The 15,507-nt window shown below is 43.0% G+C and overlaps 1 protein-coding gene and 1 long non-coding RNA gene across 3 annotated transcripts in view; both read left to right on the top strand.

The window, feature by feature from the left end:
• Positions 1–15,507, top strand: part of SCAPER (S-phase cyclin A associated protein in the ER) — a 115,741-nt gene that overhangs the window by 52,496 nt on the left and 47,738 nt on the right. For both annotated transcript variants that reach the window (XM_053464558.1, XM_053464557.1), the window contains exon 20: positions 7,750–7,886. In XM_053464558.1, the coding sequence (XP_053320533.1) occupies positions 7,750–7,886 (137 nt within the window). The remainder of the gene's footprint in view (positions 1–7,749; positions 7,887–15,507) is intronic.
• LOC128492117 (uncharacterized) lies at positions 8,338–9,056 on the top strand. Its single transcript, XR_008354062.1, has 2 exons — positions 8,338–8,976; positions 9,018–9,056. It is a non-coding gene; the product is annotated as an uncharacterized LOC128492117 (long non-coding RNA).

Below are 15,507 nucleotides of genomic sequence, written 5' to 3'. Positions count from 1 at the left end.
ATATATATATATATATATATATAAAAAAACGTAAAAAGTGGACTTGCGCCTACATTAACCATTGCATTGTTCTTGGCTGAATGACCATTAATTGGTTGTTATTGAATAGATCACTTTTGAAATGTTGTACCAGACTTTCATTTTATATAAAACCCCTAGTTTTTGGCAGCGCTATAGCTAGCATTTGCTACTTTAGTACACTATACCCCATAACCTGACAAATATATTTTTAGTATTTGAAAACACATTTATCCTCCCCGTGTTATTTTATTAATCTTATTTTATAGTTCGAAGCATCAAAAAAACACTTAGACATACTACACATTTTAATTGCTCGTTTACTCCTTGCTGTTTCAGGCTGTCTAATTTATAGATATATCTACTTGCCTTCCTTAATAAAGGCTGATTTATATCACCTCCCCTTCCATTTCATATATCCTATCTATGATGTGATATTTTAATGTGTCCAGATCCTCATTGTATATGAGATGAAAATGTCTACCAGAAGTAGTTTGCAGATTATTATTTGAATGTGCTTTATGCTCATAAATCCGCCTATTTAATTTTCTTTCAGTTTTTCATGTGTATAGGCTACCAATGGGATTTGGCAGTTACTAAAATGTCTCTCATCTCCCATTTTTTGACTGAATTTACTTGAATACTAAGAATTTTCAATAGATCATATTTAAAGATGACCTTAGATTTACATGTATTCTGTCATCCACCTGACCTGGGGAGTCTAGATTTTCTTCTTTTTAGGCATCTGTTTAGGCTATACTATGTTTATTTAGGACACATTTTAAAATGTCTCAGTGTTTTCCTAAAACAGGGATGGCATAAGGAAAGACCTTCACATCCTATGGTTCCCGGCCGTCTGAAATACTGTGAGTGTATACTTCTCATGTGGAAGTGTAGTGTTTCAATCAGACCCATTGCCACAGGTGTATAAAACGAAGCACCTAGCCATGCAGTCTGCATTTACAAACATTTGTCAACAAAATAGGATTCCTTTGCAATAAGTCAGTTCGTGAAATTCCATCCCTGCTAGTTATTTCACGGTCAACTGTAATAACTGTATTATTGGAAAATTGGAAGCATTTAGGAACAGCAGCAACGAAGCAGAAGACCACCCAGTGGTGTCACAGAGTGCGTAAAAGTCGATCTGCTGATTCCATAGCTGAAGAGCTCCAAACTTTTGCAGGCATTAGTATCGGCACAAAAGCTGTTTGCGGCAGGAGCTTCATGGGTTTCCATGGCCAACAAGCTGCATGCAAGCCTCACATGAGGCCAGTGATGTAAAGCACGCCACTACTGGACTCTGGAGCAGTGGAAACGTGTTCTGTGGGGTGACAAATCGCGCTTCTCTGTTTGGCAGTCTAATGGGCGAGTCTGGGTTTGGCGGATGTCAGGAGAACATTACCTGCCTGACTGCATTGTGCCTACTGTAAAGTTTGGTGAAGGAGCGATAATGGTATAGGGCTGTTTCTCAGTGGTTGGGCCCCTTACTTCCAGTGAAGGGAAATCTTAATGCATCAGCATACCAAGGCATTTTGGACAATGCTATGCTTCCAACTTTGTGGGAACAGTTTGAGAAGGACACTTTTCTATTCCAGCATGACCGTGCCCCAGTGCAAAAAGCAAGGTCCATAAAGTCATGGTTGGATGAGTTTGGTGTGGAAGAACTTGACTGGCCCGCACAGAAACCTGACCTCAATCCCTTCCAACACCTTTGGAATGAACTGGAACGGAGATTGTGAGCCAGGCCTTATCATCCAACATCATTGCCTGACCTCACAAATGCTCTACTAGATGAATGGGCAACAATTCCCACAGAAACACTTCAAAATGTATTTTAACCATGTCCTTCCCAGAAGAGTGGAAGCTGTTATAGCTGTATTTAGAATACAATGTCATAAAAGACCCTGTTTGTATAATGGTCAGATGTCCCAATGTCTTTGTCTTAATAGTGTATATAGTGTCAAGATCTTTGACTGCTGAAGAAGTACCAGGGCTGATTTCCGATGCCAGCCACGGCCTGTACAAAACTGATCCTGAGTATGGTGTCTTTCCTTTAGGGGATGCCATAATATTCATCTCTAAATATTTAAATCTGGAAAGTGAATTTATTATATAGCTCCAAGATGGATTTCAGATTGAAAGAATTAGTGTGTCATTCCTTTTGTGTCATTTGGACCATGTTAGAAAGGAATAGCCTGTGTGCTGTATGTAAAAGGAGAGCTTCTTCAAAGTTCTTATAGTCCTTCACTGACAGCAAAGTACAAGTACACAGGCATGGGGAGAGATTGTTACCCCATTTGGATGTTTCATACCTGGATATACCTAGAGACAATTGAACAATACCATGTTGTAAAAGAGAGGGTACTTTGCAAGAAAGGTTAAAGGAAATAAATGATCATATTTTTCAAAATCTGACATACTCCTCTAAAGAAAAAAAATAACTACCACTATCCTTAAAGGGAATGGGGTGGTTATAAGTAATATCCTTGTACAACCGATATTTGAAACCCAAGGTATTATCTAATATCAAATATGATAAATTCCCCAGCTATCTGAGGCTTTCTGATGGAAATGTTTGTTTCTTGTAGCCTTATAATGTCATTTGCAGTAGTCATTTGTTTTTCAACACTAGGTACATGCTACTTCATTTACAGCACCTAGCTAGGATTTCAAAATACCATTTATTCATGTTTGTTACAACTTTGTCACAATAATGTATGCTTCCCAAATTACATTTTTGACCTAATTGATGTTCAGCAGTAGCCAAGATATTCTATTGTTGTTTGTTAAGCTATATCTACTTAGAAACCTGGCTACTCTTATCCCCCTTTCTGTTATAATTACTGCTTACCTCAGACTAAGGTTACATCCATAGTCAAAAATACCTCACCGTGTTCCTGTCATCTTTTTCCAACCACCTATATAAAAGAAACCTTAAACAGTGACATATGCTGACCTCACAGAAATTCATTGGTTAGACTCACAGGACAGAGAAGGCCTCTTTAACTCTGTATCCAGCACATTGTGTGTATAATTCGTTCTAGGTAATGGCAAGTAGAGGTCTACGGACTTTGTCTAAGCACCCTGGGTGAAGCACATCGCCATCATGCTTCTGTGTTCCAGCGTATCCCTTGCTCTCGTTCCCAGAAGTGACAGCCTGCATGACAGACTTTTAGGGGACATAAGGTTCGGTGACCTTAGCAGCATCAGATTTCTTAATTCAGTCTGGCAGATGGTGGTTCTCCCCAAAGGAGAGCCTTCAACTTGAAGGGAGTGAATGTGGTATCATATATGTGGACACTGGAAACATGCAATTAGCACATCGCAAAAATGCTCAATTAATTTAGGATCAGTTACAGGCTGCATTCAGATTTTATTTTATATAAATCAAACCCATCGGGTGAGACATTTATTTACTGCACTGCCATCATTGATATTATATATATACTGTATAATATATAATATTATTTGCATTAATATGATCACATTCCATGTTGATCGGGAATATCTCCCTATATTTAAGATACGGTATATAAATTAAAAACACACAAATCCCATCTAAGGACAAATGTGCAACCGAAATCTAGGGAAGACACCCATGGAGGCCACTTGTGTTTTGATGTTAAGATCACCTTTCTCCAGCATGGGACGCCCTATAAACATTTTTTTTTAAATAGTTAGCTTCATTGTCTTATGTTATATTCAGGATAGCCATATATCTGACCCGTAAATGCAGAAATTCCCTCACTCCAGTAACCTCTGCCATTTCTGTTGGGAGGTTGTTCCATGCATCTACCACCCTCATTACAAATTTCAAGTGTCTTTTATTGTACATAGGAACATAATAAGATCAATATGTTGGTTCTCTGATATACAAAACATTCAGTGATACCCTAACTGCCGCAGCATAGTTAAATGGCTTTAGATCGTGCAGAACTGCATGAGCAAACTGATTAACACAGGGCCGTTTTCCCAAACATTTAACGATATGGAATTTTCTGGCAACACACTAATTTGAAACAGAATGTTCTTATATACACTGTATAAAAATCCCTCCATGCTAGTTTTCCTGTGTAAGCAGAGTGTGAATTTCTGTCTGCCTGGATGTCATCTTTCAGGAAATGTTCTTCAGTGACCACAATATTCATGGCATATATTTTTATTCATGCAATTTCCTGCGCTAAATATATCTCATTCTGGTCACACCAACAATACCTTTTCTTTTCATTTCAAAAACTACCCATATGATCATAATTCTATCCTGAACATATGACAAGATCATAAGGTTTGAGATATTGTGTAGCAGGAAAAGTGGACCAAATGGTTCTTTTCTTCCATGAAACTCTGTTTCTATCGCCTGTTCAATATAGTCCATTCCCAGCAACCTTTCGACGACATGCTGGTTCCTTCACAAGTCGTTTATGAAATATATTCCAGTTATACCACTCCTTAATACTGGTGTGGCACACACAGCTCTATATACGTTTACGTAGACACACATACAAACATATGCAATGCTAACAGAATTGTATAGCTCTTGGATTAGTATGCAACCTTACATTTACGAATATATTTAGATCAAAAATTACAACCATTGCTCAGATGAATTACTCTATTGCAAATAAATGGATGCACAAGCAGTAGACAGAGAAAAAAAACACATAAAAGGTTAAAAAAAAAAATCCCTGTGCCCTACAGAGAAAAAGGTTAGGGTATTTATTATGGTGCTGATATATTTTCAAACCTTATGGTAAAATTTCAACATTTTTATCATAAGTGATATATTGAATCGATATGTCGATAAGAGCTGCCTGATATTTTATGCTGAATAATAAAGCCAATGAATACAGTGGACAGGATAGTAATTCCTACATCTCTTTGTAAACAATGTTTGGGGTACAAACTGTTTTACTCAAGGGAAGCAAGGAATCCTATGTGAGAATATGAAGATTTTCACCCTGACTTTTCAGCTGTAGCTCTAGGAAAACTGACATGCGATTGTTCCAGACGAAATACGGGTTGGGACAAATATATTCCAACCTTGCTTTAAGTCTGACCCCAACTTTTATTTAATGCTCATTGCAGAACTTCGATGTACTGGAAATTGCCTTCTTTTCAAAATGAAAAATGTGTGAGTGCCAAATGGACATGGTATCCATGCTACTATAAACAGCAGTATCAGGGGCACAAGTTCTCTATCATTATTACCTGGCATTTGCAACAATGCATATGTACTTACAACCAAACTTTTTTTGTTTTTATTAACCTAAAGGGCTAATCACGGTATAATGCCAGTAAAATTGACTGAAGGTTGTAAGGGTAAAATGCCAGTAAGAATGCAAGTATCCTTTATAGAGAGATGTCAGTGAAACAAAGATGAAGTATAAATATAGTAGAACACATGGATATAGTGTAAATAGAGCCCTAAAGAGACACATGACCCAATCTTTCACTTCCAGCCCGGTGGTGGGCTGGATCTTCTTGGTCTCCCTCTAAAAAGGAAGACCACTGAAGTCTTCAAGGGGAGGGGGATCTTTGGCTCCACTGTGACCTTTTCAAAAATAAAATAAAAAACTAGATGTACATAACTTCTAAATAGCTGGTATCTGTGCCTTAGATTATTATATCAAAAAGAGACCAGAATCGTCACACATCATTCTACATACCCAGTGCTTGCGGTGATCTTCTCATTAGTTATTCATGGTATTATATAGTTTCCAGTACTAAATTGCGGTTGTTTCGGTTGCAATACCATATGCCGTTTCGATGAGCAAGGGAGTGACCTTCCATCGGTATAGTTTGGATCAGTGCCATATGTTGGCACTTATTATGTGCAAAGCGTGTATTTACATATATATAATGCAAGCTGTATATCGTTATTCAATCTGATGCTATTCAGCATTAAATTGGGCCTGTCACTCGAATAGTCCTTGTTATTAATCAGTACAGCATAGTGAATCTTTGCGTTCAGCTCAGCCTACCCCGGTTGATGTTCTGTGGCTTCCAGCGAGCGTAGAAATGCGAGAGGGCAGCGGAGGACACGCTGTGATGTGCAGCTGGAACAGGCTCAGCTTTCCAGGCTTCCTGCCTTTGTAAGAAGAATTCTTGTACATTTCAAAAGCACAATTCCACTCCTTGGTTCGATTAATAATGTGAATATTTTATATAGTTTAATCACACAGTCCTCCATAACAATAAAGCTGCAATATTAGCACGGCAGCAGTGTCATTTAATACGCGACTCTCACTTCACTTTTATTTCGGACACAGAGCTAATCTTTCCTTTTGATCTCTGCCTTTTATAGGTGACACATCAATGTGAGCATTCTTGATATTCCCTTTGTTGACTTTTAATGATTTTTTTGAGTCCAAAGTTTGCGATTAATCCCGTCTTCACACCTCTGAAAGTTGAGAAGTCTGAGAAAGAGAGGGAAGACGCCCATAACCAGTGTGAGATATCAGTTCCCCCATCAGTTTCCCCGACCTCAGCCTCGAACTAATTGAAACTGATTGCTGGACACATATAATGAGATTACAGTACAAGTTCTTCCCATTGAAAATGTTTTTGTGTGTGTGATATTTTAAGTCCGCTTTTCATCAGACAAATGACTTGTGAAACATGGTGTTGATTTGTAAATGCATTCTCCAGAAATGTATAACCTCTAATCATCTATGATCAGGCCCATAAAAAATTCACTGATGTTCACCAGCCCTACCTCTCACCACCTGTAGGGTCTAATCCAACTTTTCTCCCAATAGGTTTTTCAGTGGCAGCTCTTTATAACTGATCTCTTATCTGCTCGTAATTAATTATCCTAACGGCTTTTATGTCCATACTATGTAACACAGTGTAATTCCTTCCTAAACTGCTCCAGATATGTTTTGTATAAACCTATGTTAAAGGGACGGTGTCATGTCCGTGACACCCCTACTAAAGAAGAATATATGTATTAAAGCACTTTGTGAGTACTTCAAAAGGCATTCTTCCGAAACAAAATATCTTCCCTTTTCCTCTGGGATCTGAAACTGTCAATCAGTGGCAGGAAAGTACCTCCATTGAAATTAATGGGAACGTTTTGTGGTCACTGATTGACCGTTTAAGCAGCCAAGCGACAGCAAAGTACTCCTATTAAAATTAATGGAAAGACTCTACACATGCGCACTGGGGTCTAGACAGACCTCTGCATGCTCTGTTCACCAGATCTTACTGGAGGTGAGTACATCGCGTGCGGGGAGATACATTCAGGCGAATTAGCAAAATGGACCACACAATGTAGTGTCCTTTCGTCCTTTGTCGCAATTTCCATTACGTTCTAAGAGTTCTCCCAATTTAGAGTCTTGGGTTGCCCAGGAACTGTGTGCAGCAATTACTTTACAAAATCAACTCACTAAGGGTGTCTTTGGAGTGTAGTTTTTACAGTAATATCTGTGTATAAGTTCTTTTTTAAAATGTATCCTCTTACTTGTCCTGTAATCTCTTAAATTCCCCCTTAACTGCCCCCTTTTCACTTCCACAGCACCAAGAACTTTGTGTATCCCCATTAAACATCCTACAAATGCAGCAGCAGCACCCCAAAAACTATATTTGTACGATTGTAAAGTGAATGTTTCCCTTTTCCTATAGTAATGTATTAAGACACACCAGGAGAAAAGCCAAGGCTTTACCAAAATTGCAAGCTTTTTTTTTTTATGTAAAAGCAGTTTAATGCTTATTTATTTTTTTCCTTCACAGGAACACCTTTCTTTAAAAAAATACATAGTGGATATACTGGTAGAAACAGCTGCCCCAGCCGAGCCTGTGAAAGATGGGGAAGAGAAGCAAAAAAATAAGAAGAAGGCCAAGAAGTTAAAAACTCGTTTGAACAGCAGGTACATCTCTAGTCATTTGGCCCTACTTGGCGTATAAGTATAGGTTTATCATTGTTTCCTAGAATTCAGTTGTCTTTACTTGCCAATCATTGTTATGAATGTGCTAATCTGTTATGGACTTTGTTAATCCTGATTCTATTTTTGGAAAACAAGGGTAAAACATTCTAGATTGTTCACCTGTACTACGTTACATCATAGAGCAGCGGCAGATTCTAAACTTTTCACTCTCGTTATACAAATTTTAAAATATTTTTAAACTTTTGTATGAATGAAAAAGCAGATTACTAACTTAAGCTACTTTTGGCTTTGTAAAAACACTGGCATTTCTTTACAGTTTTCTTACAAAGTACAAGACGCACATGTTTAAAATTAGGAAAGTCGAATGTGTGCGAGTTTATTGTGCTTTTAGAATGAATTTACAAATGCATACTCACCTTAGAGTAAAAATCACTATTTATGCTAAAGGTTGATGCTCAGCCATAACTATCTCTCTCCCTATCATCCCTATCTACTTTCTTCCTATGGAAACATAGGAGAGAGCTATGAAGTAATAGAACAAGAAACAGTGCAAGGTGCCAATGAACCTATGTAGCTCTCTGATATCAGGATGGTACACATAAAGTTATTTGGTAAATATGGGATCCTTACAATGACATTTATCATTGAACAGGATACCAGATCTTCTTGTGATAATCAGGTGGATGACATTCTGGTTTTCTACTTTAAGGCTGGAAGAGGTAAAGGCACTAGATGTCTTTCAAAAGGAAAAAAAAACATGAGTCTGGTTGCCTAATTTGTTGTTTAGTCGTACAGGACTTCTATACTGGAGTTAAATGTCTATCTATTGTTCCCAGAATGCTTTTAGCTGTTAATTATCCTTTCCCTATTCACCAATATTTTTAACAGCTATAGCCTTGCTACACCATGGTACTGCATCCACGCACCCTTGTCATGGATGCTGGAACATGTCTGGCTTAATCAGGGAGAAGATATTCGTGACCCAAGAAAATGGGTCCATATCAGAAGTGCAAGGAAGCATTTTGAGATGTAATGAAAGTTGTGCTATGAGCTGGTATTTAATTATGTGAAGGTGGTTGGAGCAGTTACTCTGATTAGCTTGGAAAATGCAAGGTAGACCTGCTGAGGAATTAAAACCATTTTAGTATCAGGTTAAGAAAGAAGAAAAAAGTTACAAGTAAGAAGAAAAAAGGAGTTGTAAATTTAACTTATTTTACACCCCCTTGTCTTGTTTTATTTCTATGGATTTAGAATGGAAAATATTTCCTGCCCAGACATATGAAGGTAAATGCGGAATTTTCGTTATCACGCTGAGAATCTTTCATAATCTGTATATTGTTTTGGAAAAGTAGGACTGCAGAGGAGCTGCCGCTTGTGTTTCTCACAAAGACCTTCCATGTCAGTGCACTTTTGAGTTTGGAAAGTATAGTAATGACACGTTTAGCCTGATATGTATCAGAGGGCGTAGCCTGAAGAGCGGAGAATGAAGGAAAATAATGTAAAAATTATTTTCCATGCGTTTGGAGAATCCCAGTGATGAGCCTAATTTATGGCCACTTTCTTTGATTGAGCAAGAAAGCAGAGTATCGATTTTCAGGTTGAAGTGTTCACCTGTTAAGAGCTTTTCCATAATTGGAAGGCAGCGCCGTGTGAGTCCGTGGCTCATGTCCAGTTCACAATAGCCCGCTTCACACGGGGTAAACTAGGCCGATTCTTCTTTGCAGCTATTGATTTTTAAATGAAGTATCAAAGAAAATCAATAGTAATCAACAAATAGAAGGCGTCCGCTGCTGGTGTCAAATCTCTGGGCTTGGTTTAATCAATTTAGTGTTCTGTCACAACAAGGGACAAGCTAGAAATATCTTCCCGTGGAAGGACTGTGGTCAGGTCTGCAGTTTGTCACTGCCACATAGAGACACAAGATCACAAGTAACAAGGATGGCATAATTATATCAGGGGCAATGATGATCTTAGGTTGAAGTTTATTTTAACCCTTTGCCAGCTGTTCCTTCCACGGTGATTGTGCAAGTGCAGATAGCAGCCATGCATAATCAAGATAAACTGCTTATGGGCACCACACATTACATGTAGACATGAGATTTATCTGTTGTGGGTTTGCACAATAAAAAGTATTGTTCCTTTTGACAAAACATTGTTATTTTTAAAAGTGTTATACTATGTTTTCATAAACAAATGGAAGAGAATTTCTACATTTTACATTACTACCAGGGTTGTTCACAGCACATACCATATGGGAATAAAAGTGTCAGGAGCAAGAGAAAACCAATGTGGATAAATAAAAATGTAAAGGTGGCAATAAATGGCTAAAAAAGGCATTTAAGCTACTAAAACAGGAAGGCAGTGAGGAAGCACTAAGAAGCTATCGGGAAAAAAATAAAATATGTAAAAATCAGATAAAAGCAGCAAAAGTGGCGACAGAAAGACTCATTGCCAAAGAGAGTAAAACAAACCCCAAAATGTTCTTTAACTATATAAATAGTAAAAAGGTTAAAAATGAAAGCGTCGGCCCCTTAAAAAGTAATGAGGGTGTCAGGACTCGGGTGATCAGGTCGGGTAGGAGCCCATGCGCAGGGGATACTTGGGGTTCAGTATGAAACCCAGGGTGCATGATTATGCAAACAAAGACACCACCAACAGAAATCCAGGTAATGCAGTGTATTTTATGTATATAACAGAACCAGCAAATAAGGGTAATATAGTCTAAGCAAGTAACCGGACGTATGGCAAAATAAAATACAGGCAATAAGTCTTTTGGCAGGGAGCCCGCTTGGAAGGGCACAAAAGGCACACAGCCCGCTTGGAAGGGCACAAAAGGCACACAGCCCGCTTGGAAGGGTACGAAAGGCACACAGCCCGCTTGGAAGGGTACGAAAGGCACACAGCCCGCTTGGAAGGGTACGAAAGGCACACAGCCCGCTTGGAAGGGTACGAAAGGCACACAGCCCGCTTGGAAGGGTACGAAAGGCACACAGCCCGCTTGGAAGGGTACGAAAGGCACACAGCCCGCTTGGAAGGGTATGAAAGGCACACAGCCCGCTTGGAAGGGTACGAAAGGCACACAGCCCGCTTGGAAGGGTACAATAGCAGGGAGTCCACTTGGAAGGACACAATAGCAGGGAGTCCACTTGGAAGGACACAAAAGCAGGGAGTCCACTTGGAAGGACACAAAAGCAGGGAGTCCACTTGGAAGGACACAATAGCAGGGAACCAGGAACAGTACAGGTGCAGAGCCACAGCAGGAAGGTCCATAGACTTCAATACAAAGGCCCTGACTGAAGGGCAGGGCAGGTTCATAAAGGCAGGGCAATCCAGGTAACAAGGCCCAGCTGGATGTATTCACTAGGGCTCAACCCAGGTAACAAGGCACACCTGAGTTCTGAGTGCTACAGAGGGCGGAGGGTGGCCACTAGTGGTCACAGATGTAAACGGCTCAGGTATGAAAAAGCCATGGTTCAGGCAACAAAAAATAGGTTCCTGACAGTACCCCCTCCCCAAGGAGCGGTCACTGAACGCGAACAGTCTGAACAAAATCTGTGCAACTTTAATAAACTTAGCAGAAGGGTGTACTTAATGTGATTTCTTCTTCTTCTTCTTTTTCTTTTTTGGTAAAGCTTGTTCACAGATCTCCAGGTCTTCCTTTCTGATTATATTGCCATTAGGGGTAATAACACAATCAAAGGAGAGATTATCTGTGGTGCAATTGTAGGTCAAAGTAGGACTGGATGCTGAAGAAGTTGAGGAGAAGGTATGATTCAGTGCTTTCTCTTTCCATGTACCAGGGGTCACATAGCTGCCCTGTACCCAGGGCACCACTGAGGGCAGTTCAGTATGGGAAGCATTGATGGAAGGCCCCTTCTTACCCAGAGATGGAATAGGGTCATGCATCTTTGTTACGAGTCCAGAGGTGATACTAGGGGCTATGGTAGTCTCTGGTGTATCACACTTTGCTGAGGTAGCAGTGATAGGAGTTGCAATCATGGCTGAACAAAAAGTAATAGGAAGTTCATCCATATGGGAGCAACCCACACTGCCACAGACTATAGGATCACAGCCGCTGCATTCCATCACAGAACAATCATCATCAGGCTTCAGCTGGCCATTCCCTTGCTTTTGATAAGCATTAGGAATCACAGGGGTTGGTATATACTCCATAGGTTCACTGTCCTGGGGAATAAAGCTACTTCCCCTTTTAGGAGAGCTCTGTGCTTGTGACGTAGACTGTTCAACCGGTACAGAGGGTTTAGAAGGTTTCAGAGGACATTGGGTGATCCAGTGTCCCTTTTTGCCACAGTAAAAGCAAGATTCCTCATCACGCCTTTGTTGCAATTCGGTTGCGGTAAGGGGTTCACGTTTCCTAGATTTCCTAGGAGATTCCTTTTTAATACTGGTAACAGGCTCGTTGGATTTCTCAGGTGATTTAGCAGGTGTAGGTGAATGGTCTTCATGAGAGTGATTGGAGTTGGAGTCCCAGATTTGCATTAATGATTTGCACAGTTCAAGCAAGCATTCTCCTATCACTTTGATGACTGAAAGTAACCCCGCAGACTCCTTGTAATGGCATTTGTATTCTGTCAGGACTCGGGTGATCAGGTCGGGTAGGAGCCCATGCGCAGGGGATACTTGGGGTTCAGTATGAAACCCAGGGTGCATGATTATGCAAACAAAGACACCACCAACAGAAATCCAGGTAATGCAGTGTATTTTATGTATATAACAGAACCAGCAAATAAGGGTAATATAGTCTAAGCAAGTAACCGGACGTATGGCAAAATAAAATACAGGCAATAAGTCTTTTGGCAGGGAGCCCGCTTGGAAGGGCACAAAAGGCACACAGCCCGCTTGGAAGGGCACAAAAGGCACACAGCCCGCTTGGAAGGGTACGAAAGGCACACAGCCCGCTTGGAAGGGTACGAAAGGCACACAGCCCGCTTGGAAGGGTACGAAAGGCACACAGCCCGCTTGGAAGGGTACGAAAGGCACACAGCCCGCTTGGAAGGGTACGAAAGGCACACAGCCCGCTTGGAAGGGTACGAAAGGCACACAGCCCGCTTGGAAGGGTACGAAAGGCACACAGCCCGCTTGGAAGGGTACGAAAGGCACACAGCCCGCTTGGAAGGGTACAATAGCAGGGAGTCCACTTGGAAGGACACAATAGCAGGGAGTCCACTTGGAAGGACACAAAAGCAGGGAGTCCACTTGGAAGGACACAAAAGCAGGGAGTCCACTTGGAAGGACACAAAAGCAGGGAGTCCACTTGGAAGGACACAATAGCAGGGAACCAGGAACAGTACAGGTGCAGAGCCACAGCAGGAAGGTCCATAGACTTCAATACAAAGGCCCTGACTGAAGGGCAGGGCAGGTTCATAAAGGCAGGGCAATCCAGGTAACAAGGCCCAGCTGGATGTATTCACTAGGGCTCAACCCAGGTAACAAGGCACACCTGAGTTCTGAGTGCTACAGAGGGCGGAGGGTGGCCACTAGTGGTCACAGATGTAAACGGCTCAGGTATGAAAAAGCCATGGTTCAGGCAACAAAAAATAGGTTCCTGACAGTGGGAGACGTTATAGACGGGAATCAGGAAAAAGCGAATCTATTAAATATATTCTTCTCTGCTGTATTCACAGAGGAAAATGAAATGCCAGGTAATATACAGCAGGATGAGATAAATGCCCCAGTACATGTCGCCTGTCTAACCCAGGAAGAAGTGCAGTGCCGCCTAAAAAAAATCAAAATAGACAAATCACCAGGTCCAGATGGCATTCACCCCCGAGTTCTAAGGGAGTTAAGTAATGTAATAGACAGACCCCTATTTCTAATATTCAAGGACTCTATAGTGACAGGGTCTGTTCCCCAGGACTGGCGCATAGCAAATGTTGTGCCAATATTCAAAAAGGGGACAAAAAGTGACCCGGGGAATTATAGGCCTGTTAGTTTAACTTCTGTTGTATGTAAACTAGGGCTGCAACTAACGATTATTTTAATAATCGATTAGTTGGCCGATTATTTTTTCGATTAATCGATTAATCGGATAAAAAAAACAATATGCAAATTTTTCGTTTATTTAAAATAATTTTATGAACTAGATGTTAAAAAACAACTTAAAATTTACATTAACATTCTTATTTTGTTATGAGCACACGTTTGCACCCAGCATAAGTTTGCGCTTTGCACCCAGCGCACAAGTTTGCACCCAGCGCACAAGTTTGCATTGTGCCCCCACCCCTTTGCACTGTGCCCCCACCCCCACTCTGCCCTGCATCCCCACCCCCACTCTGCCCTGCACCCAGTCTCACACCCTGCCCTGCATCCCCACCCCCACTCTGCTCTGCACCCAGTCTCACACCCTGCCCTGCATCCCCACCCCCACTCTGCCCTGCACCCAGTCTCACACCCTGCCCTGCCCTGCATCCCCACCCCCACTCTGCCCTGCACCCAGTCTCACAGCCTGCCCTGCATCCCCACTCTGCTCTGCACCCAGTCTCACACCCTGCCCTGCCCCCCCACCCCCACTCTGCTCTGCACCCAGTCTCACACCCTGCCCTGCCCCCCCACCCCCACTCTGCTCTGCACCCAGTCTCACACCCTGCCCTGCATCCCCACCCCCACTCTGCCCTGCACCCAGTCTCACACCCTGCCCTGCATCCCCACCCCCACTCTGCCCTGCACCCAGTCTCACAGCCTGCCCTGCATCCCCACTCTGCTCTGCACCCAGTCTCACAGCCTGCCCTGCATCCCCACTCTGCTCTGCACCCAGTCTCACACCCTGCCCTGCCCCCCCACCCCCACTCTGCTCTGCACCCAGTCTCACACCCTGCCCTGCCCCCCCACCCCCACTCTGCTCTGCACCCAGTCTCACACCCTGCCCTGCCCCCCCACCCCCACTCTGCTCTGCACCCAATCTCCCACCCTGCCCTGCCCCCCACCCCCACTCTACTCTGCACCCAGTCCCCCACCCCCACTCTACTCTGCACCCAGTCTCACACCCTGCCCTGCATCCCAACCCCCACTCTGCTCTGCACCCAGTCTCACACCCTGCCCTGCATCCCAACCCCCACTCTGCTCTGCACCCAGTCTGCCACCCTGCCCTCCCACCCCCACTCTGCCCCCCTGCCCTCCCACCCCCACTCTGCCCTCCCACCCCCACTCTGCCCTGCATCCAGTCTCCTGGCCTGCCCCCCCACCCCCACTCTGCCCTGCATCCAGTCTCCTGGCCTGCCCCCCCACCCCCACTCTGCCCTGCACTCACATCCTGCCCTGCATCCCCTGCCCCCCCACCCCCTGTGCCGCGGACCCCCCACTGTGCAGCGCACCCCCCCCACTGTGCAGCGCACCCCCCCACCTGTGCAGCGCACCCCCCCCACTGTGCAGCGCACCCCCCCCACTGTGCAGCGCACCCCCTCCCCACTGTGCAGCGCACCCCCCCCACTGTGCAGCGCACCCCCCCCCACTGTGCAGCGCACCCCCCCACTCACTCTGCCGCGCACCCACACACACACACACACTCTGCCGCGCACCCACACACACACACACACACACACACACTCTGCCGCGCACCCAGTCTCGCACATAAACATTCGCACAG

This window comes from Spea bombifrons, chromosome 4 (assembly GCF_027358695.1).
Source record: "Spea bombifrons isolate aSpeBom1 chromosome 4, aSpeBom1.2.pri, whole genome shotgun sequence".
In the NCBI taxonomy this organism is placed as follows: Eukaryota; Metazoa; Chordata; class Amphibia; order Anura; family Pelobatidae; genus Spea; species Spea bombifrons.
This window is presented reverse-complemented; position numbering and strand designations above follow the sequence as displayed.